This window comes from Balaenoptera borealis (assembly GCF_965194805.1).
Source record: "Balaenoptera borealis genome assembly, chromosome: X".
Classification (NCBI taxonomy): Eukaryota; Metazoa; Chordata; class Mammalia; order Artiodactyla; family Balaenopteridae; genus Balaenoptera; species Balaenoptera borealis.
Genome location: NC_138881.1, coordinates 57,733,240 through 57,756,681, shown reverse-complemented (window position 1 = coordinate 57,756,681; position 23,442 = coordinate 57,733,240). Strand labels below are relative to the sequence as shown.

At 37.9% G+C, this 23,442-nt stretch overlaps 1 protein-coding gene across 6 annotated transcripts in view; it reads right to left on the bottom strand.

Moving 5' to 3' along the window:
* Nucleotides 1-21,794, bottom strand: part of EDA (ectodysplasin A) — a 362,785-nt gene extending 340,991 nt beyond the window's left edge. For 4 of the 6 annotated variants that reach the window (XM_082376685.1, XM_082376686.1, XM_082376687.1 and 1 more), the window contains exon 1: nt 21,063-21,794. In XM_082376685.1, coding sequence (XP_082232811.1) covers nt 21,063-21,458 — 396 coding nt within the window. In that variant the 5' untranslated portion in view covers nt 21,459-21,794. Of the gene's footprint in view, nt 1-1,869; nt 20,880-21,062 lie in introns of those variants that run through there. The other 2 variants (XM_082376690.1, XM_082376689.1) reach the window with 2 other exon arrangements.
* Between the last annotated feature and the right edge of the window lie 1,648 nt (nt 21,795-23,442).

Sequence of the window (23,442 nt, the reverse complement as noted above, 5' to 3'; positions counted from 1 at the left end):
AACTTTTAAGATCTACTCTCTTAGCAACTTTCAAATATGTAACACAGTATTATGAACTGTAATTGCTATGCTGTACATTACATCCCCCATGACCTATTTATTTTATAACTGGAAGATTGTACCTTTTGACTGTCTTCATCCATTTCACCCACACCCACCCCCTGCCTCTGGCACCCACCAATCTGTTCTCAGTATCTTTGAGCTTGTTTTTGTTTGGATTCCACATATCAGTGAGATCACAACGTATTTATCTTCATTCTGGTTGGTTTTTTTGTTTTTTTTGTTTTTTTTTTGTTTTCATTCTGGTTTTAATTTGCACTTTCCTGATGGATAATGATGTTGAGCATCTTTTCACGTATTTTTTATTTAGCCATTTGAATATCTCTTGTACTGAAATATTTGTTTCTTTTGCCCATTTTTAAAATTTGGATTACCTTCTTATTATTGTGTTCTAAGAGTCCTTTGTAAATTCTGGATACAAATTCTTTATTGAATATTTGTTTTGCAAACATTTTCTCCTAGTCTGTCACATTTATGTACTAATGTTTCTTTTGAAAAACAGAAGTTTTTATATGTTGATGAGGTCCAGTATATCAATTTCTGTCTTTTTTGGACTGTGTTTTCAGTGTTGTACCTAAGAAATCCTTGTCCAGTCCAAAGTCTAAAAGATTTTCTCCTGTATTTTCCTCTAAAAGTTTTATTGTTTTGGCACTTACCTTTGAGCCTATCATACATTTTGAATTAATTTGGGGGTACAGTGCCTAGTGAGGGTCTAAGATGATCTTTTTGCATGTGGATGTCCAAATGTCCCAGGACCATTTGTTGAACAGAGTATCTTTTCTCCCAGTGAAATCTTTGTACATTTGTCAAAAATCAATTGACCATAAATGTAAGGGTTGTTTCTAAACAAATAATTCTATTCCATTGATCTATATGCCTATCCTTATGCCAGTACCACACTGTCTTGATAACTGTAGCTTTATAGAAGCTGAGTTTTCTGTTCCCTGAATAGGCCATATTATCTCTCACCTCCAAGTCTTTGCACATGTTAATCCTTCTGCCTAAAACAGTCTTATCATAGACAACTCTTACTTAATTTTTCAGGTCTAAGCTCAGAAAATGCTTTGTCCAGAAATCATTGCTTGATTTCAAAAGTCTGGGTCAGGTACTCCTCCTTCGTGCTCCAGATCTTATGATTAACGTTACCATTGCATTATCATACTGTATTATAATTGCCTGTTCACTTGACTGTAAACTCTATGATAGCAAAAATCCTCTCTAACAAGTTCAACAGTTGCCTCTTCACTGCTTTGTACAGTGCCTGATACATAGGAGATGATCAATACTTATTGAAGGAATGATTAACTGATTCTGCTTCTAGTAATGGAAGACTAAGTAATTCAGACCAAATTTCCTGCTGAAAACAATAAGAAAAAAGGGATAAAATATAAATAATACATATATTTAAAGGCATCCACGTTCTAACAAAGCAATGAAGTATTATGGAGCCAAGATTCAGGATAAAAGGAAAACTCAGAGAGGCTGTTTTTCTCCTCAGATCACTGGCTCATCACAGAAGAGTCAGCTTAGAGACAGCAGAGCTTTTGATAGGCTCATGGAGCTAAAATGGCAAAAATAGGAATTCAGGGCCCATCATGAGGGGGAACCATAGAAAAATCCTCAGATGTTCGGTTCCAACTGAGAAAGGAAAGATACTTAAAAGAAGTCTAAAATAAAGGACAGCTTCAAATTATCTCAGTCTCAAATTGGATTAAGGTGATATGGGATTGTTACTACCCATAACCACCTGCCAGAGGTGAGCATAAATCCTTTCTGGATAAAAATTAAAACAACTGAGGCCTCAAACCAGCTCTACTATAGTTTTTCATATAAAGTGTCTGCCACTCAACCAAAACTAACCAGGCATTTGAGGAAACAAGGAAAATTATAGACCATCAAGAGAAACAATAGACAACAGAAATATACCTTAAGGGATTGAGATAATAGAGTTGCCAATGATGAATTTCAAATTCTTATGCTTAATAAGTTCAAAAAAAGAAAAGACTAAATTATAAATTATGGCAAAGAAATGAACAGTATTTTTAAAAAGAACCAAATGGAAATTCTAGAAATAAAAAATATATGTGAGAAGTGAAATTAAGAACTCAGTGGGTGAGTTTAACAGGAGATTAGACAAAGCTAATGAATCAATGAATTGGAAGGTAAGTCAGAAGAAAATATGCAGAATGAAATACAGAGAAAAGAAAGGATGGAATTTAGAAAAAAAATTGTTTAAGAGACATCAGAGATACAGAGAAAATTTCTTAAAGAGATTGTAACTGAATCTTAAAAAGAGTAAAAAGAGAATAAGGCAGGAACAACATCTGAAGAGATAATAACTGAGAATGTTTCAAACTGACAAAAAACAAGCCACAGATCCAAGTTCTTTGAACCCCAATGAAGATAAATATAAAGAAAATCACACTATAAAATTTTCAGCTGATTTCCCAGCAGAAATAATAGCAGCCAGTAAGAAATGACAGGGTATCTTCAAAATTTTGAAAGAAAAATAACTGCTAACCTAGAATTCTATACCCAGTAAAAATGTCATTCAAAAATGAAGGTGAAATAAAGACATACTTTCAAACAAACAAAAACAAAAAAATTATCAACAGCAGAAACACATAAAAAAGAATGTTAAAGGGTGTTATTAGGCAGAAGGAAATTATCCCAGACAGAAGCTTGGGAAGAAAAGAAGGAATGAAGAGTAAGGAAAAGGGTAGACATGGGGGAATCTAAATGAATATTGACTATAAAACAATAACAACAATGTTATGTGCAGTTTAAATTATATAGATAATTAAATTACAAAACAACAATAGCATATAGTTAGCAGGGGGTAAATAAGGCCTTTTCACTGTACAGGAAGAGGTCAAAGAACCAATTTATATCAGAGTATAATAAGTCAAGAATGCATGCTGTAATCATTACTAAGCCAATAGTAAAAGAATGTATATCTACAAAGTTAACAAAAGATTTTAAAAAGTGAGTAAAAAAATCCAAAAGAATGCAGTAAGGAGAGAAAAGGTTCATAGAACAGGCAGGATAAATAGAATGCAAACAGTATGTGGCATATTTAAAGACAATATATAATTAATTCTACTAAATCAAAATTGATTAAATGTGCCAGTTAAAAGAGACAGACTGAATTAAAAAAGGAAATTATGTCTGTTTACAAGAGATGCATTTAAAATATACATAAAGGTTAAATATTTTAAAGATGGAAGATATATCATGCAAATGGTACCCAAAAGAAAGAAGCAATATTAATATCAAACAATGCAGACTTTAAGGTAATATGCATTACTAGAGATAAACAGGGACATTTATAATAATAAAAGGTTCAATTCAACAAGAAGATATAACCGTACTAAATTTGTATGCACCTAATAACATGATCTCTAAATATATGAAACAAAAATTACCAGAACTAAAAGAAGACATGGATAAATACATAATTATCATGAGAGATTTTTATTTCATGTATCTGGTTTAATGGATTAAAATAGAAAAGCATCAGGAAAACATATCAGCTGAACCTGATTAAATTTTTTTAAATCTCAGAAAATTCTCTTCCATCTACTCTTATGAGTTTTCTCAACTTTTATATCATGAGAGATTTTTAACACAAATATCTCAGCAACTGATAGAACAGGTAGACAAATGTTTGATACATTTTGATACATGTTTGATACTACAGGACATATATTCTTTCAACTACACACAGAGAATTTATAAAAATTGACGATATACTGGGCCATGAAGTTCCCATGAATAGCAAATACTTTAAATCATACAGAGGTGTCCTCTAACCACAGTGGAATTAAGCTGAAAATCAATAACAAAAAGATTTCCAGGGGCTTCCCTGGTGGCGCAGTAGTTGAGAATCTGCCTGCTAGTGCAGGGGACACGGGTTCGAGCGCTGGTCTGGGAAGATCCCACATGCCGCAGAGCAACTAGGCCCGTGAGCCACAACTACTGAGCCTGCGCGTCTGGAGCTTGTGCTCCACAACAAGAGAGGCCGCGATAGTGAGAGGCCTGCGCACCGTGATGAAGAGTGGCCCCCGCTTGCCACAACTAGAGAAAGCCCTCACACAGAAACGAAGACCCAACACAGCCAAAAATAAATAAATTAATTAATTAATTAAAAAAAAAAAGATTTCCATGTTTGGAAATCAATATATAAACTTAAAAAGACTAAAGAAGAAACCACAATGGAAATCAGAAAATACTTTTGGTACTGAATAATGAAAATACAGTATATCAAAACTTATATGACATGCTAAAACTGTGCTTAGAGAGAAATTTATATTCTAAAATGCATATATTAGAAAAGAAGAATGATGTAGGCATCTTCTCAAGAAATTAGAGTTTTTTAAACCAGCAAATTAAAGCCAAAGGAAGTAGAAATAAGAAAATTTAAAAGATAATAGCAGAAATTAATGAAATAGAAATCAAGCAATCCATAGTGTGAATCAACTAATAAAACAATAAATTCCTGGAAGACTAACCAAGAAAAAAGAGAGCATACACTAATAATCAATATCAGGAATGAAAAGGGGAAAACACTACAGATCATACAGATTAGAAGTTAATGATTTAAACACACTATAGTACACAAACTGCCAATACACATATCAACTTGCATGGATCTCAAGGGCATTATACTGAGTGAAAAAAAGCCAACCTCAAAATGTTAACATACTGTATGATTCCATTTATATAATATTCTCAAAATGACAAAATTATAGAGATGGAGAAGAGATTAGTTGTCAGGGGTTAGAAATAATAGGGAGTGGGAGATGTGAATAGAAAGGACAGCACAAGGGGTATCTCTGCAGTGCTGAAACAGTTCTGTATTTGGCAACGATGGCTACAAAAATCTATATGTGATAAAATGATAGAACTATACACATACTTTATATCTACATAAATTTCCTGGTTTTTATACTGTACTATAGTTACATTAGATGTAACCAAAGGGGGAAACTGGCTAAAGGATCCACATGATCTCTTTGTAACACCACTGTAAGAATCCTCTGAATCTATAATTATTTTAAAACAAAGTTTTTAAAACAGGTAATGATAACCACAATGAGAAAAGACTTCACACCTATTAGGATAGTTATTTTCAAAAATATAAAAAATAACAAGTGTTGGTGAGGATGTGGAGAAATTGGAACACATGTTGGTAGGGTATGGAATAAACTGTGCATTGCTTGTGGGAATATAAAATAGTGCAGCCACTGTGGAAAACAATTTGGCGATTCTTCAAAAAAATTAAATGGAATTACCATATGATCCACCAATTTCACACAAAAGAACTAAAAGCAGGGACACATATACTTGAACAGCAATATTCATAGCAATATTATTCACAAATGCCAAAAGATACAAACAACCAAAATGTCCATCAACAAATGAACAGATAAACAAAATATGGTGTACACACACACACACACACACACACACACACACACAGTGGAATATTATTCAGCCATTAAAAAAGAATAAAATTCTGATACATACCACAACATTGATGAAATAACACAGACACAAAAGGAGAAATAGTGTATGATTCCACTTATATGAGGTACCTAAGATGGGCAAAGTCAAAGAGACAGAAAGTAGAATAGAGGCTACCAGTGGCCACAGGTAGGGGGAAATAGGGATTTACTGTTTAATGGGTATGGATTTTCTGTTTGGGAGGATTGAAAGAGTTCTGAAAATAGATAGTGATGATGGGTACACAACATTATGAATGTACTCTATACCATTGAACTGTATAGTTAAAAATGGTTATAATGGTAAGTTTCATGTTATGTATATTTTACCACAATTAAACAAAAGATAGTGAGGATATCATGAAACTCTTTATGTGAATAAATTTAAAATTTTTGCTAAATAAATTTCTAGAACACAAAACTTACCAAAACTGAATAAAACCAGAAAATCTGAAAATCTTATGTCTATTAAGATAGCAAATCCAGAGTTTAAAATCTCCCCTTCCTCCACCCAAAAAATTCCAGGCCCAGATGCTTCACTACATTTGAGGAAGAAATATTACTAATATTACATAAACTCGTACAGACAAAACATAAAAAAGAAACACTTTCAACTAATTTTACAAGAACATTTTGACCTTGTCCAAACCTGATGAGGAAGGAAAATTACATGTTAATCTCAATCATGTATATAGATGCAAAGATCCTAAATGAAATTTTAGCAAACTAACTCAGCAATATATAAAATAAATAATACATTATATTTAGGACAACTGAAGAAAAGCTGGGAAAAAGAAAAACAAGCAAACTTGAACACTGAGGCAATCTCAAGCATCTCTTTATGTTGATGATATAGTTTTATAAGGAAAATAAATATTCAGATGATCAGAAATGTATACAACTAAATGAAATCAAGAAAAAGAAATAACAGTATGCATTTCAAACAGAATTATGAAATTATATATCAATGCTTAGAATAGAGCTAAGGTAAGTGCTGAATGTAGCAAAAGATAGGACATAATGTAGACTGTCACCCACTGTAAATGTTTGCAAATGGATATTCTTTAAACAAACAGGATTATTACAGATGATTCTATATGAATGTCAAAGCCTTAATTTCTAAGCTTTGCATTTTGTATATGAGAAGAAATATGACAACCTGAGTTAATTATAAAATAAACTGAAAGTCCTAAATAAATAAACAAATAAAACATCAAGACTAAGTATGTTTTATCCCACAAGTGCAAAGTTGGTTTAACACCACATTAAAAGAATAAAGGGAAAAAAATCATATAATTAACTCAATAGATGCAGGAAAACCATCTGATATAATGCTATATCCATTCATGATTAAAACAAAACTCTCAGTAAACCAAGACTAAAAAAGAACTTTTAAATTGATAAAGAACTAGAAAAAACTTAAACAAAAAACTACAGCAAACATTATACCTAAAGGTGAAATGTTAAACACTTTTCCCTCTTCGATTGGGAATGGGACAAAGATGCCTGCTATTGCTATTTCTATTCAACATAGTTCTGAAGGTTCAAGACAGTGCAATAAGGTAAGAAAAACATGTTTAAGTATACATATTGGAAAGGAAAAAATTAAAAAAACTTGTCATTTTTCACAGTGGGATAGTGTATGTAGAAAATCCACAAGACCTACAGATAATTTATTGGGATTAATAAATGAGTTCAGCACAATGCTGCATACAAAGTCAATATATAAATATAAACTATATTTCTAAGCATCAGCCAGAAGCAATTTAAAAATGAGATTTTAAAATGATATGGTCCCAGGTTGGTTTTCCTGTGAAGCAGACTGGGAGACATAGATTATCAAGCACTACTTTTATTAGGAAGTGCTTTTGGGATCAACATATGTGTAAGAGGAAAAAAGCAATCCCCAAAAGACCCTAGCCAAATTCATACATAGCTCTGGAGCTGGTATGGCCCTTCAAAAGTTTCTGGATTTGGGGAGGAAGGGGCAAGCCTTTATACTTCCTCATTAATCAGGCACTGACTGGATGTGGGATGACCTGGAAGGAAGCATCTCCTTGGGTGAGACAATTTTCTTCGACCAAGACATGGATTGAGGAAATGGATCACAGCATCGACTGCAGATAACATTTTAAATGGCTTCAAAAATTTCAAATACCTTGGAATAAATCTAATGAAAGGTGTACAAGAGTTCTACATACAAAACTATAAAATATTACCAAGAAAAATTAAAGATCTAAATGAATGGAGATATATACCATATTCACAGATTGGAAGATTCAATACTATAAAGATATAAGTTCTCCCTCAACTGATTTTTAGATTCAATCCAATCAAAACAAAAATCCCAGGAGGGTTTTTTCCCTTAATTTTATTTTACTGTGGTTAGAACACTTAACAGGCGACCTACCCCCTTAACAAAATTTTAAGTGTACAATACATTATTGTTGACTATATATATGTTCTTCAGCAGATCTCTAGAACCTATATTGCTTAAGTGAAATTTAATGCCTGTTGATTAGTAACTCCACATTTTCTCTCCCCACCCCCAGCTCTAGGAAACCACCATTCCATTCTTTGATTCTATAAACTTGACTACTTTAGATACCTCATATAAGTGGAATCATGCAGTATTTGCCTTTCTGTTTCTGGCTTATTTCACTTAGCATAACATCCTCAAGGTTCATCCATGTTGTCACATGTGGCAGAATTTCCTTCATTTTTAATGCTGAATAGTATTCTATTGTATGTATATACCACATTTTCTATATCCATTTATGTATCAGTGGACATTTCTATTGTTTTCACATCTTAGCTATTGTGAATAATGCTGTAATGTACATGGAAGTGCAAATATCATTTTGAGATACTGATTTCAAAGCTTTTGAATAAGCATCCAGAATTAAGATTTCTGAATTGCATGGTAGCTCTGTTTTTAATTTTTTGAGGAACCTCCATACTGTTTTACACAGTGGCTGCACCACTTTACATGCCCCACAATAGTATACAAGGGTTACAATTTTTCCATATGCTTACCAACACTTAATGTCTTTTGTTTTTGTTTTTGTTTTTTGATAATTGTCATCCTGACAGGTGTAAGGTAATATCTCAGTGTGGTTTTGATATGCATTTTCCTGATGATAAGTGATGCTGAGCATTTTTTCATATATGTGTTGAACATTTATATGTCTTCTTTGGAGAAATAATCTATTTAAGTCTTTATCCCATCTTTCAATCAAGTTATTGAGACTTGTTTTTTGCTACTGAGTTGTAGGAGTTCCTTATATATTTCGGAGATTAACCCCTTCTCAGATATATGGTTTACAAATATTTTCTCCCATTCTATAGGTTGCCTTTTCCCTCTGTGGATTGTTTCCTTTGCTGTACATAAGCTTTGTAGCTTGATGTAGTCCCACTTGTTTATGTATGCTTTTGTCACCTGTGCTTTTGGTGTTATACCCATGAAATCATTGCCAAGATCAATCTTATGAAGCTTTCCCTGATGTTTTCTTCTAGGAGTCTTACAGCTTCAGGTCTTATGTTTAAGTTTTTAATTCAGTTTGAGTTGATTTTTGTGAATAAGGTTCCAATTTCATTCTTTTGCATGTGAATATCCAGTTTTTCCAACACTATTTGTTGAAGAGACTATTCCCCACTGTATTCTTGGCACGCTTTTCAAAGATCAGTTGACTGTATATGTATGGATTTATTTCTAGGCTCCCTGTTCTGTTCAATTGGTCTATATGCCTGTCTTTATGCCAGCACCATACTGTTTTGATTATCATAGCTTTGTAATATAGTTTGATATCAGGAGTGGGATGCCTCCAGCTTTGTTCCTCTTTCTCAAGATTGCTTCAGATATTTGGGGTCTTTTGTGGTTCCATACAAATTTTAGAATTGTTTGTTCTATTTCTTTGAAAAATGGCATTGGAACTTTGATAGGGATTTCACTGAATATGTACATTGCTTTGGGTAGTATGGACATTTGAACTATATTAATTCTTCCAGTTCATGAACATGGAATGTCTTTCCATTTGTTTGTATCTTCTTTAATTTCTTTCATCAATGTTTTGTAGTTTTCAATATATGTCTTTTGCCTCCTTAGTTAAGTTTATTCCTACGCATGATATTCTTCTTCATGCTATTATAAGTGGGATTGTTTTCCTAATTCCTTTTCAGATAGTTTATTGTTAGTATATAGAAATGCAACTGATTTTTGTACGTTGATTTCGTATCCTGCAACCTTACTGGATTTGTTTATCAGTCCGTGTCATCTGCAAACAGGGACAATTTAACTTCTTCCTTTCTGATTTGGATGCCTTTTACTTTTTCTTGCTTAATTGCTCAAGCAACAACTTCTATGATATCTGTTCTATATCAGTGAATAGAACAGATGAGAGTGGCATCCTTGCTTTGTTCCTCATCTTAGAAAAAGAGCTTTCAGTTTTTCACCATTGAGTATGATGTTACCTGTGGGCTTTTCATATATAGCCTTTATTATGTTGAGGTACTTTCTTATTATTTCTGGTTTGTTGAGAGTTTTTATCATGAAAGAGTGTTGAATTTTGTCAAATGCTTTTTCTGCATCTATTCAGTTAATGTAGTTTATCACATCAATTGACTTTCATATGTCGAACCATCCTTACATCCAGGAATAAATCCCATTTGGTCATAGTATATGATCCTTTTAATATATTGTTGTATTCAGTTTGTTAGTATTTTGTTGAGGATTTCTACAGCTATATTCATCAGGGATATTGGCCTGGATATTGGTAGCTTTCTTTTCTTTTGGTGTGTTTGTTTGTCTTACTTTGGTATCAGGGTAATGCAGGTCTCATAAAGTGAGTTTGGAGGTGCTCCTCCTCTTCAATTTTTTTGGAGGAGTTTGAGAAATGTTGGTGCTATTTCTTCTTTATATGTTTGGTAGAATTCACCAGTGGAGCCATCTGGCCCTGTGATTTTCTTTGTTGGGAGCTTTTTGATTACTAATTCAATCTCCATACTAGTTATAGGTGTGTTCAGACTTTCTAATTCTTCCTGATTTAGTCTTGGTAGGTTGTATGTTTCCAGAAATTTGTTGACATACAATTAATTGTTCACAGTAGTCTCTTATAATCCTTCTTATATCTTTGCCATCAGTCTTAATGTCTTTTCTTTCATTACTGATTTTGAGTCCTCTTTTTTTGTATTTAATCTAGCTAAGGGTTTATCAGTTTTGTTTATCTTCTCAAAAATCCAACTCTTAGTTTTGTTGATTTTTCTATCTTCTATTTTGTTTATTTCTGCTCTAATCTTTGTCATTTCCTTCCTTCTTCTAACTTTGGACATTGTTCTTCTTTTCCTAGCTCCTTGAAGTATAAAGTTAGGTTGTTTATATGAGATTGTTCTTCTTTTTAAATGTAGACATTTATGGCTATTAACTTCCCTCTTGGTACTGCTTTTGCTACATCCCATAAGTTTTGGTATATTGTATTTTTGTTTTTGTTTGTCTCAAGGTATTTTCTAATTTTCTTTTTGATTTCTTCTTTGACCCAATGGCTGTTAAAGAGTGTAGTGTTTAATTTCCACATATTTGTGAATTTTCCAGTTTTCCTTTGGCTATTGATTTCTAGTTTCATTCCACTGTGTTCAGAAAAGATACCTGGTGTGATTTTAATCTTTCTAAATTTGTGAAGACCTGTTTTGTGATCTAACATGTTATCTTTCCTGGAGAAAGATATGTATGCTTGCAAAGGATGTGCATTGTGCTGCTGTTGGATGGAATGTTCTGTATATTTTTGTTAGGTCCATTCATTCTATACTGTTGTTGAAGTACTCTGTTTCCTTATTGTTCTTCTGTGTAGATGGTCTATCCATTACTGAAAGTGGGGTATTGAAGTCTCCCATATAATTGTATTACTGTCTATTTCTCCCTTTGATTCTGTCAACGTTTGTTTTATATATTTAGGTTCTTTGATGTTGGTGCATTATATATTTATATTGTTATATCTTCCTGTTGGATTGACCCTTTTATGATTATATAATGTCCTTCTTTGTCTTGTCTGAGTTTTTGGCTTAAAGTCTATTTTGTGTGATATAAGTATAGCCACCCCTGCTCTCTTTTGGTTACCATTTGCATAGACTATCATTTTCCATTCTTTCACTTTCAGCCTATCTGTGTCCTTAAATCTAAAGTGAGTTTCTTGTAGAAAGTATATAGTTGGGTCTTGCTTTTATCTTTTTAGCCACTCTATGTCTTTGACTGAGGGAGTTTTATCTATTTACATTTAAAGTAATTATTGATAGGGAAGGATTTACTATTGCCATTTTGTTGTTTCCTGTTAGTCTTGAGAGTCTTTTGATTGTATTTCCTCTCTTGCTGTCTTTCTTTGTGTTTTGTTTATTTTTTTGTGTGTTTATAAGCTTTGATTCTTTTCTTTTTCTTTTTTGTAACTTCTACAGGTATTTTTTGTGGTTACCTTGGGATTTAAAATATCTTTTAACAGTCTATTTTAATCTGATAAGAACTCAAGTTAAATTGCATACAAAAACTCTACATTTTAGCTTCTTCCCCATACACACTGTGTTATTTTTCCCACATTTTACATCTATTTATATTGTGTCTTTTAACATATTCTTATAGTTACTTTTAATACTTCTGTCATTTAACTTTTATGCTAGAAATAAAAGTGACTTATCCACTACCATTACAGTAATATAGTATTCTGTATGTGTCTATATATTTATCTTTACCAACAAGTTTCATACTTTCTTATACTATCATGTAGCTGTTTAATATCCTTTCATCTCAAGTTGATATACTCCCTTTAGCATTTCATGTAAGGCAGGTCTAGTGGTGATGAACTTCCTCAACTTTTATTTGTCTAGGAATGTCTTTATCTGTCTTTACTTTTGACAGGTATAGTATTCTTGGTTGGCAGGGTTTTTTTTTTTCCCATCAGCACTTTGATATATCATCCCACTCCCTTCTGGCCTGCAAGGTTTCTACTGAAAAATTTGCTCATAGTCTTTTGGGGGTTCCCTTGTATATGAAAAGTTCCTTTTCTCTGGCTAGTTTCAGATTTTCTCTTTGTCTTTAACTTTTGACAATTTAATTATAATATGTCTTAGTGTGGACTTCTCTGGGTTTATTTATTTAGCAGTGTCCTTTAGGCTTCTTGAATCTGGTTGTCCATTTCCTTCCCAAGATTTGGATTGTTTTCAGCCATTAATTTTTTTGAATAAGCTTTCTAGTTTTCCCTCTCTTCTCCTTTTGAGATTCCCCTACTGCCCCTACTGGTCCACTTGATGGTGTTCCTTAAGCTTTTTCACTCTTTTTCATTCTTTTTTCTTTTTGTTCCTCTGACTGAATTATTTCCAGTGACATTAGTTCACTGATACTTTGTCTTGCTTTGTCTAGTCTGCTGCTGTATCCCTCTCATGAGTTTTTCAGTTCGATTACTGTGTTCTTTAGCTCCATGATTTCTGTTTGGCAGTTTTCAAATATTTTCTATATCTTTGTTGAAATTCTCACTTTGTTCATGCATTGTTCTCTTGATCTTGGTGAGCATCTTTATAACACTTATTTTGAATTCTCTGTCAGATAAATCTCATAACTGTTTCATTAGGGTCAGTTTCTGGAGACTTAATGTGTTCCTTTATTTGGAACTTCTTTGCTGATTCTTCATCTTCCTTTACTCTCTATGTTGGTGTCTGCATATTACACAAAGCAAGTACCTCTCCCAGTCTTCATGGACTGACTAGCCTTGCACTGGAGAAGATCTCCACCAGTTAGCCTAGTCAGAGATTCTGAGGGCCTCTAACAACTCTCTCCCTCCCCAGGGAGAAGCAAGAAGCTTTGGTTTCTTTCTACTCAATCTGTGCTGAGGGGGAGGAGCTACGGCATTTACCAGTCCAAAATGCCATTTCCATTCTCTTCCACATGGCTGGACTGTGCTGGACGCATCAGAGCTCCAAGCCTGGCAAGACAGATGCCAGTTCTTTGGGCAGTCCCAGAGAAATTTTGGCACTGAATGCACAGATCTACTCTTCCATCTCCAGGAATAAGCTGACAGCTGGAATGTTTCGTCCACTCACTCTTTACTGAGCAGGGGGGAGGATATATGGTATCTACCAGTCCCAACCATTGTCTTGTTCTCCCCCAGGAGGCTAGAATGTGCTAGATCCTTTAAAGCTCCTAGCGTGGCAAGTCAGATGCCAGTTCTCTGGGCAGCCCGGGAGAAGTTGAAGCACTAGATGCACAGATAAATTCTTTCCTTCCCCAGCAGAATGTTGAGAGCTAGGATTTTTTTGTCTTCTTGCTCTGTGCTCAGCAGGAGGAAAGATCTATGGTGTCTATCAGCCCAAGTCACCATCTCTGTTCTCCCCTAGGGAGATCCATCAGAGTTCTAAGACTGGCAGGACAGAAACCATTCCTCAGAAAACTTGGGGTGCTAGATGTGTGAATCAATCCCTTCCCTCCCTAGGAGAAGCTGGAAGCTAGGGGCTCTCTTCCTTATCATATGGTGCTGTGGTGGTGGCAGGGACTCTGGTGAGAGGCTGTCTCAAATCTCCCTACTGGTTTCAGTGTGTCTGGATTCATGTTTGCCCTGGGTACAGGAGCCTTTCAGTTGGTTCCTGGGTTTCTCACAAAGGGAATTTGTCCATGAATTGTTGCTGAATTGGTGTGTTTGTGGGGGAAAGGATGGTCCAGGACTTCCTAATCCACCATCTTGCTGATGTTATTCTCTTAAGAATTACTTTTTTTTTTTTTTTTGGTCAGATGTGACTAGCTGATTCTAAAACAGATACAGAAAGGCAAAGGGCCAAGAACATCCAAAATACTTTTAAAGAAGAGGAACAAGGTAGAAGGATATCAAGAGCTTATTATAAAGTCCAATAATTAAGACTATGGTATTTGTGCAATGACAAATAAACTAATTGGGGACTTCCCTGGTGGCACAGTGGTTAAGAATCCGCCTACCAATGCAGGGGACACGGGTTTGATCCCTGGTCTGGGAAGATTCCACATACTGTGGAGCAACTAACCCCATGCGCCACAACTACTAAGCCTTCACTCTAGAGCTCGTGAGCCACAACTACTGAGCCCGCATTCCACAACTACTAAAGCCTGTGCGCCTAGAGCCTGTGCTCCTCAACAAGAGAAGCCACCACAATGAGAAGCACACTTGCCGCAACTATAGAAAGCCCACATGCAGCAACAAAGACCCAAACGCAGCCAAAAATAAATAAATAAATTTATTTTTAAAATAGACTAATAGAACAGAACAAACAATTCAGAAACAATCTGACACATATTTAGACACTTGGTTTATGACAAAGGTGACACAATAGAGAAATGGGGAGGAAAAGACATTCCCTATAATAAATGGCACTGGGTCAGTTGAATATCTATATGGAAAAGACAAAACTTGGCCCCTGTATCTCACCATACACAAAAATCAATTTCAGGTGGACTGCAAATCTAAATGTGAATGGCAAAAGCATAGAGCTTCTAGATGATAATATGGGAGAATATCTAAATGCTCTCAAGGTAGGAAAATACTTCTTAAATGGAACACAAAAAACCCTAGCCATAAAGGAAAATACTGAAAAACTAGACACATTAAAATTTAAAACTTCTGTTCATCAATGGATACTATAAAGAGATTTGGGAAGAGTGTGCAACAAAAAAATTCAAAAGTGGTTCGTAGCCAGAGTACATAAAAAATTCCTACAAATCTATAAGAAAAGAATAAACAACCCAATAAAATGTGCAAAAGACTTGTATAGGCACTTCACAAAAGAAGATAACCAAATAGATAATAAACATATGAAAAGAAGTACAACTGCATTAGTCTTCTGAGAAATGCCAGTTAAAATCACAATGTGATATTACTACAAACCCACCCACCAGAATGGCTATAATTTAATGAGTGATAATAACAAGTATTATCAAGGATGTAGAACAACTAGAATTCTCATACATTGCCAGTGGGAATGTAAATTGGTTCAATCACTGAGAAAAGCTGTCATTATCCATAAATTTGAAAATATGCATTCCCTATGACCCAGAAATTCCAATCCTAGGTATATACCCAACAGAAATTCAAGTACATATAACCAAAAGACATGTATAATAATATTCATAGTACTGTTATTTATAATAACCCCAAACAATAAACAATCCAAATATTCATTATCAGTAGAATGAATAAACTGTGGTATATTCAAACAAGTGAATAATATACAAAAATACAAATAAAAAACTACAGCTGCATGCAACATCATGGATATCAAAAAACATAACATCGAGCCAAAAAAAAAAGCTCCCCCCCAAAATACATACTATTTGATTTCATTTATATCAAGTTCAAAATGGGCAAAACTAATCTATGATGTTAGACATCAGGACAGTCATTCACTTTGGAGGAGGATGGTATAGTGATAAGGTGGGGGTTTTGAGATGCTATTTCTATTTCTTGACCTGAGTTCTGGTAACATTAGTGTATTCACTTTACAGTAATTCATCCAGTTGTACAATTATGATTTGTGACCTTTTCTGTATGTATGTTACACTTCAATAGAAAAGTGAGGGAAAAAGAAATGAAGAGCTAAGTGATGGGTATTTATAGACTAGTCAGATAAAACTGGTCCTCTATGAGGGCCACCCTGCAGGCAACGCAAGTGGTTTCTTTTGGTCATGTTCTTGGGGATTAAATGGCTTCAGAAATTCTCTAGTATAAAGAGATCTTCTCTATAACGTAGTCACAGATAAATTACAAGTTATTTTTCACAAGATCTAAGAGAGAAAGAAAGATGAGACCTACATGCAAATAAAACAAAACATCAAATAATACATTACAGAAAACTTTTTGCACCATCATAGAGGTAATGTAGTTAGGGCTCTTCTCCATTTTACTATCTAATGATTCTAGAAACCAGTGAAACATTGCCAGTGGAACTATTTACTCACCTAAGCACAGTTGACAATTCACAGGCTTAGCAAGGCCTGAGGAAAATAGGCCTGTTACAAATGCCTTTGCTTTACATGAACATCTCTAAAGGCCCCAAATAATATTCAAGCCAACAAGTGTTTACGTACCCTAACTATAATCAGCACTGTGTACAAAGTATGGTGGAAAAAGACAAAAAGGAAGGCAGATTTCCGAGGAGATCTAATATAAAGACACAAGTTTTATTAAACACAATAACAGCAATAACTGGAGAATGATTCCAAGACAGGATATGGTAGGTGGGTTGCAGGAGTAGAATTGGTAAGAGAGAAAATGGGATAGGTGTAATGCAGCCAGTTGATCAAAAGCCTTGCATGTCACACTGAAAAATCTAGATTTAAACCTATAGAAAATGATCTTATCTGGATCCCACTCCCCTAAAAAATTCTTGGATTTAGTGATTCCTAGTCATTTTCTTGATCAACAGGCCTTAATAATTAACATCAAATCTAGATATACTAATGTCCTATCTCGTTAAACCAGAGATGTTTTGTGCAAAGTTAAGGTTGACTTCTATGACATCACCTCAAATAATTAGGGACATATTCCAAATATTGCTAACAGTCCCCAATAAACCCTTATAAGTCTACACAAACATATTTTTCTAAACACTTAAACCTTAGAGTTTCAGTTAGAGCTTCTCTTGGGGAAATCATCTGAATGAGACACTACCTTTATTTGCCTCCCCCACAAAATAATCTTTCAACTATTAAAAGATATCTAATACCTAATATAGTGGCTGACTCATAGCAGGCTTTCTATTTATTGAACTAGATTGTTAAATTACACCAGTATATTAACCTTACTCATCTCTCTCATGGTTTAGTAGACTTTGATCATAACCCTCTCTCAACCTCTCTCTCCAGACTGAAAAAACAACTAGAAAGTCCCTCCAACTTTTTTTTTTTTTTATTTTTTAATTTTTGGCTGTGTTGGGCCTTCGTTTCTGTGCGAGGGCTTTCTCTAGTTGCGGCAAGCGGGGGCCACTCTTCATCGCGGTGCGCGGGCCTCTCGCTATCGCGGCGTCTCTTGTTGCGGAGCACAGGCTCCAGACGCGCAGGCTCAGTAGTTGTGGCTCACAGGCCTAGCTGCTCCACGGCATGTGGGATCTTCCCAGACCAGGGCCCAAACCCATGTCCCTTGCATTAGCAGGCAGATTCTCAACCACTGTGACACCAGGGAAGCCCCCTCCACCCTTTTGATCAATTTAATTTGTTTTCTGGGGATTTGTATCAGCTGTTAAGTTTTTCTTGATGGGCAGCCACCAGAATTACCTATATGATTGTGAATGCAAATCCACTTTTGGTCTTTTACATGGAAAAGATAAGAGTTTTGTTTCATCATTGTTTTCAACACCCTTCCTGGTAATGCCCACCATATTCTCGGCTTTGAGGACCACAATCACAACCGGGCCAACTTCTTCATAGACAGATAAACAGTGATTTTTATTTTAATCTTTTTTACTCTAACAATAATATTGTGTATTGTCTAACTCAGAGACTGATGAGATGTATTTAGCCCCTGAGACCATCTCCAGTGAGTATCCAGATAAACCTACAGATACTCAGCTACTCCAGCTGAAGGAGACAGGTATGATTCCAGAAGGTCCAAAGTGACCCTTTCATTTTTTATCATGAGCAACTGTGCCCCCACTGGGAAGGCTTTTCTAATAAGTCCCTAGGAGAACTTTGCTGATCTCTCTGCTATGTATCCTGACTGCCCTAATTTCCTTCTGTATTCTGTTTTTAAAGTTTTTAAATTGAGGGATGACATACATACATCTTCAGTGACTTCTAGATCCCTTTCTTGAGTCATAACTGAGCCCATCATCTCATAAGCATGAATAGGTTTGCATGACCTTATACAATGAAGTGCCTCTGACTATTCTGCCCACTTGGTCTCATGAGATCTTCCTGCAATTTATTCTCATCAGTTTGCCTTCACTCCTTGCAGATAAACTGGTGAGAAACCTGAAATGTTCTGCTCATTGAAGGGTGTATATTTTTATCTTTTTTCCTCTCCATCTAAGAGCTGCTGTAACAGCAGCTGTTTGTGTTGAAAACTAAAATATAAAAATATGACCTACGTGGCCAAATCCCACAAGGCTGTTTACTTCCTTATTTATGAATCAGATTCTGTCAGCACAACTTAGAATCTTGACTGTCAGCAATACTGCAATTAAATGTCTTTGCAAAGCCAGCAGAGGGTGCACCAGGGCACTGGAAATTTTACCCAAGATGTAGCCGTATTAATTTAATAGCCAATCAATGTTTCCTTTTTTTTAAAATTTTCTTGGTATACTAAAACTAACACCCTCAAGAAAAACTTATGTTGAATCTGGGCTAAAATTCCTTCAAAGTATACTCTAATTCTCCTGAAAGTGAAGTTCAGGAAGAATAAGAAATACATGGTTAAACTTAGTCTGGCCAAAATGTAGGTAGAGTAGAAGAAAATGATGCAGATCGGAGCCCTCTCCTTTGCAAAAATTCCATAGCTCTACCCAGCTACCAGACAAAAGGCTCCAGGAAGTAGTATATTATAGGGGAATGGGCACTGAACTAGGAGTAAAGAGACCAACTTCCATTCTAATTTTGATCAGAGTTGTATGACCTTGGACAAGTCATTTCCCCCATAGGAACTATGTGTTCTCCAAGGGGAATGATCAAATGGATTCATGGCCCCTCATAACTCTAAAAAACTCTGACTCCAATTGATGTCAGCAAATGTAAGAAGCCAGTATGCTTGTTATTACTTCTCGAAAAGATTAAAACGGAAAAAATAAAGGACAGAAGATAGGGCACTGTATTTAAACCTAGACAGAACTATTTGAAGCACCACGCAAAGGCAACTAAATGCCATTACAGACCCTATGAGAATCCCACACCATCACAGAAGCCCCAGAATACAGCTGTTCTACTAATCCTCAGCCTACAAACAGGGGTCTGTCCATTCTGAATGCCAAAAGGCCTTGCCACCATTTGACTAAGGAAGTTCAATTCCTTCATCTTTTCACAGAAAACCAATGTTCAGCTGCTAAGTATTTCTACTGGGCATAGTCGCGGGGTGGGGGGGTGGGGTGGGGGGGTGGGGGGGTTGTTGGGAGGTGGATAGATAAAGGGAACCAGAATCCTAGTTAATTATCATTTAGCTACTGTGTTTAAAGTTTCAAGTATGAGAAGCATGTCTACTGATTATCTTCTTTGATAAGCTGTTATATAAGTTGAAGTGTGCTAGCAAAACATTTTAAGGCTCAGGACAACCTTCCAACGCAAAATGTAGAAACTGTGTCGGCCCTAATATTAAAGCATTATCATGAATGTGACACCAGCTTTGGATGGGTGGTCAAAGCAGCACGAATAATGTTTACAGAGTATGACAATGACTCTGGATGTGGTAGTAAATATAGAAGGCCTGGGTCACTCACCTCAAGGAACTTATTTGCACAACTTGCCCTCTTCCCCAAGAGGAACAAATTGACTGTTATTCTTTAACCACCTCAAAAGGATCCTTGGCTGCTTCTCTTAAGTTTTACATGAGACAAAATATGGCAAACAGAGAATACTTACTTTAAGTGCACTAAATTTCCTTAAATAAAGAGCTAGAAAAAAGTAGAAAACAAGCACTAAAGCTAACAGTTTGCTAACCAGGGCACAAACACCATAAAGATTGTATTAAAAAACAAGTCAAAACAAACCAAAAAAACTGCTCTTGGGAGACTACTCTTGAGTCATTATTCCATCAGTAAATTCCTGCTCTCAAGCAAGCAGGAGTGAAGACACTTCACACCAACCCTCCCCACACCACTCCCCCAAAAAGAGTCAGAACCGGCATGCAAAGGGTGAGTTTTATTCCAAAGATTTTTTAAATTGCTGTTTCAGAAGTTGTCTAGCAAGACGGCATATTTCTACCAGAATTCCTCAGGGGCGCTGATCCTCACTAGAACACCGAGGACAATCCGTCTCAAATTGCAGGTAAGTGTGAACAAGCCCACGATCTGGTCAGTGCACCAGCACCCCGGCGCCGAAAACACGGTTCAAAGTTGTTTCAACAGGCGTGGAGCAGTTATTACAGCTGTTTACAGCTCCAACTCCAAACGAGAGCCTGCTGCTAGTGCTGGCATCAGCTCTGGACACGAAAAAACAAGCACCGCGGGCGGAGAATCTCACCGGGAGCAGAAGGGCCAGGCTGCTGCCGTTAGTCAGCCGGGGGGCAGCGCCCGCACCTTCGCGCAGCGGCCCGGCCGGGAGCGCCGCCAACTTTTCCCGAGGCAGCCGGAGCCGGGGGCGGCGGGCGCCGGCCAGAGTTCCCAAGTCCGGGGGTCCTGAGAGAGTCAGGGTGAGCTGGGCCAGGGACCGAGGACAACCTGTCCCGGGGCGACCGCTCCCCAGCTCGCCCGCCCCCTCCCCGATCCCGCCGTCGAACTCGGCTCGAGGTGGCAAAGTCCTCCCCGGGCCCCCGCCCTGCGCACATGGAGAGGGGGCCCTGCCCCTCCAGAGTGACTCACCTGGTGCCCGTCCTGGGCGTCTGGGGGGAGCGTAGCTTCTCCCCGTTCCAGCAGCTGCTGCTGCGGGGATGGCTGCCCGAAGTGGCGGGTGATGGGACCGTCGGGGTCAAGGCCACCGGGGCTGCTCAGGGTGCCCGAGGTGCCGAGGTTACCGGGACCGCCAAGGCGGGACTCGGCTCCCCGCTCCCGCCGCAACTCGGAGCGCAACTCTAGGTAGCAGCACAACGTCAGCAGGTGGAGGGCCAGCGAGAGGCCAAAAAAACCCAGGAAGAGCCGGCAGCTGTTCCCTTCGCCAGCCCGGGCAGGGGCCCCGCGACAGCCACAGCCCTGGCTCCCGCGCTCCCGCGGCGCTGCCGCGGGCTGGAGTTCCCTGCGCTCCACCTCGGGGTAGCCCATGGCCTCCGGAGACACCCACTCTCTGAGGCCCGGGAGCCGCCGCGTCTGCCTCAGCCCTTCGCGACCCCTGACAGGCGGCTACTGTCCTGCCATCGGCTGGGGGCTGCAGGGACCCGTTCCTGCGCGACGGAGGCTGGGTGGGACCGAGCAGGGAGCAGCCGCAAGTGCAGCTCCACTCCGAGGGGTGGAAAAGGGAGGAGGAGGGGCGGGAGAGACGGGCGACTCGGCCCCGCGGAGGGAATGAGGGAGGAGGCCCCGGCCGACCCCGCCCCGTGCCTCAAGCGGCTGCCGGGACGCCCAACCACCGAGCCCGCCAAGCCTTGGCGCCCCGCCCCATGCCGTTCCACCCGGGGCCTCCAGCTGCGGGGCGGGGTCTGGGGGCGTGTGGGTTCGCCTCTGCCCCGTGGCCCCACCCAGCTCTTCTCGCTCGCCCCGTTCCAGTTGGTGACTGCGGCTGTCGTTCATCCCTGGACTCCGCCCCAATTTAACCCTTGAGCGCCAGTACGGGGTGGGGGGGGAGGGGGGATGAGGAGGGAAGGAGGGGGAGGCTGAGAAGAATTGGGGAAACTGGGAAGGAAACTAGAGCAAAGAAAAGGAGGCGGAAACTAGTATTAATAGAATGTTTGCAATTAAATGCAGTTGTTAATAACATCATCCAGTACTTATCTGTTGCTTTCAATCTTCAAAGAGTTTAACAGACGTTAAACTAATGAAAACAGTTTTGGGTTTGGAATGAAACCATGCCTGCTGGGTTTGCAATCCAATGGCGCGCCAAAAGAAAAGGAGACCCAGTAGCCTGAGAGCCAAAGGGAGTGAGAATGAGGTGGGACTGAGACAGTCCCACTCCTGGAGTGAGTCTGGGGCCTCAGTCTAAGTGACGAAGAAGTCCATCTGTGCCAGGTGGAACTGAAGTGATGCTGCCTCACGCAGGATAAAACAGTCCCCTAGGATTTCTTGGTATATTAATTAATTCAAAGTATTGATCCTTTTACATGTAGAAAGTGCTGTACGAGAGAATCTACAGCCAGTGTAGTTTTCTTCTTCCACCGCAGCAGGAGTTTTGAGTGGAGAACAAGTGCCTTCAATGAGCAAATGGGGAAACTGAGGGCCAGAATAAGGTGGATTTTTACAAGGGTGGTCCACAGAATGGCCAGACAGTATTGGCATCTCTATTTGCAGGCAACTGTTCTGGCCTCTCCACCCCTCTCCTCCTCTCCCTGGAGTAGTCCCTGGGGGAAGTTCAACAAGTCAGCCAAATGTTCCAGATGTACACTGCTGCAACTGCAGCATCTTCAACCCTCTGAAAAGGGTTCAGAGCAAAAAAACAACCAAAAAAAAGTGGCAAATGTCAGAACACTAGACCCTGAAATGAAAGATGGAAAGGATTAGTTGAGTCGAAATTGACAAGAGTTACTAGTCCGAGATTATAGAGAGCTAAATGGCCATAGCAGGGGAAATAGGTATGCTTGTTGGTCACTATGCACTCCCATTCCCATGTTATGAATAATTAGCAGTTTTATTGACTTGAAAAGGGTAGGCCTAAGACCTAGGCTGGTGAAAAAGAAGAAAAATAGGGGGAAATAGAAAAAAAGACAAAAGAAGAGAAACAACAAAACAAAAGCAAAGCATATGGTGGGGAGGTCAGTCCAAAGATTACAGAGGTCATAAACCTTAAATATATTAGCCACAGCCAATTTTTCTTTCAGACACTTTGGGAATAGCCTCAGTGCTTCAGAAGCATCTTTGTGTCTCCCCATTAGCCCTTACGTATGAAATATAAAGTTTGCAAAGAATATCATCATCATGCAAATAAGAAAATAAAAAGGGGCACTTAGCTAATCTCAAGTTCTGCTTATTCAGTCAAGGAATTCTAGATGCTGGTTGGAGGAACTGCCAGGCTGATTTAACTTAATTATCACAGCCCAGGATTATTAGAAAGAATGCTAGACTAGGAGTCAGTAGACCTGACCCTGCCACTGGTTTG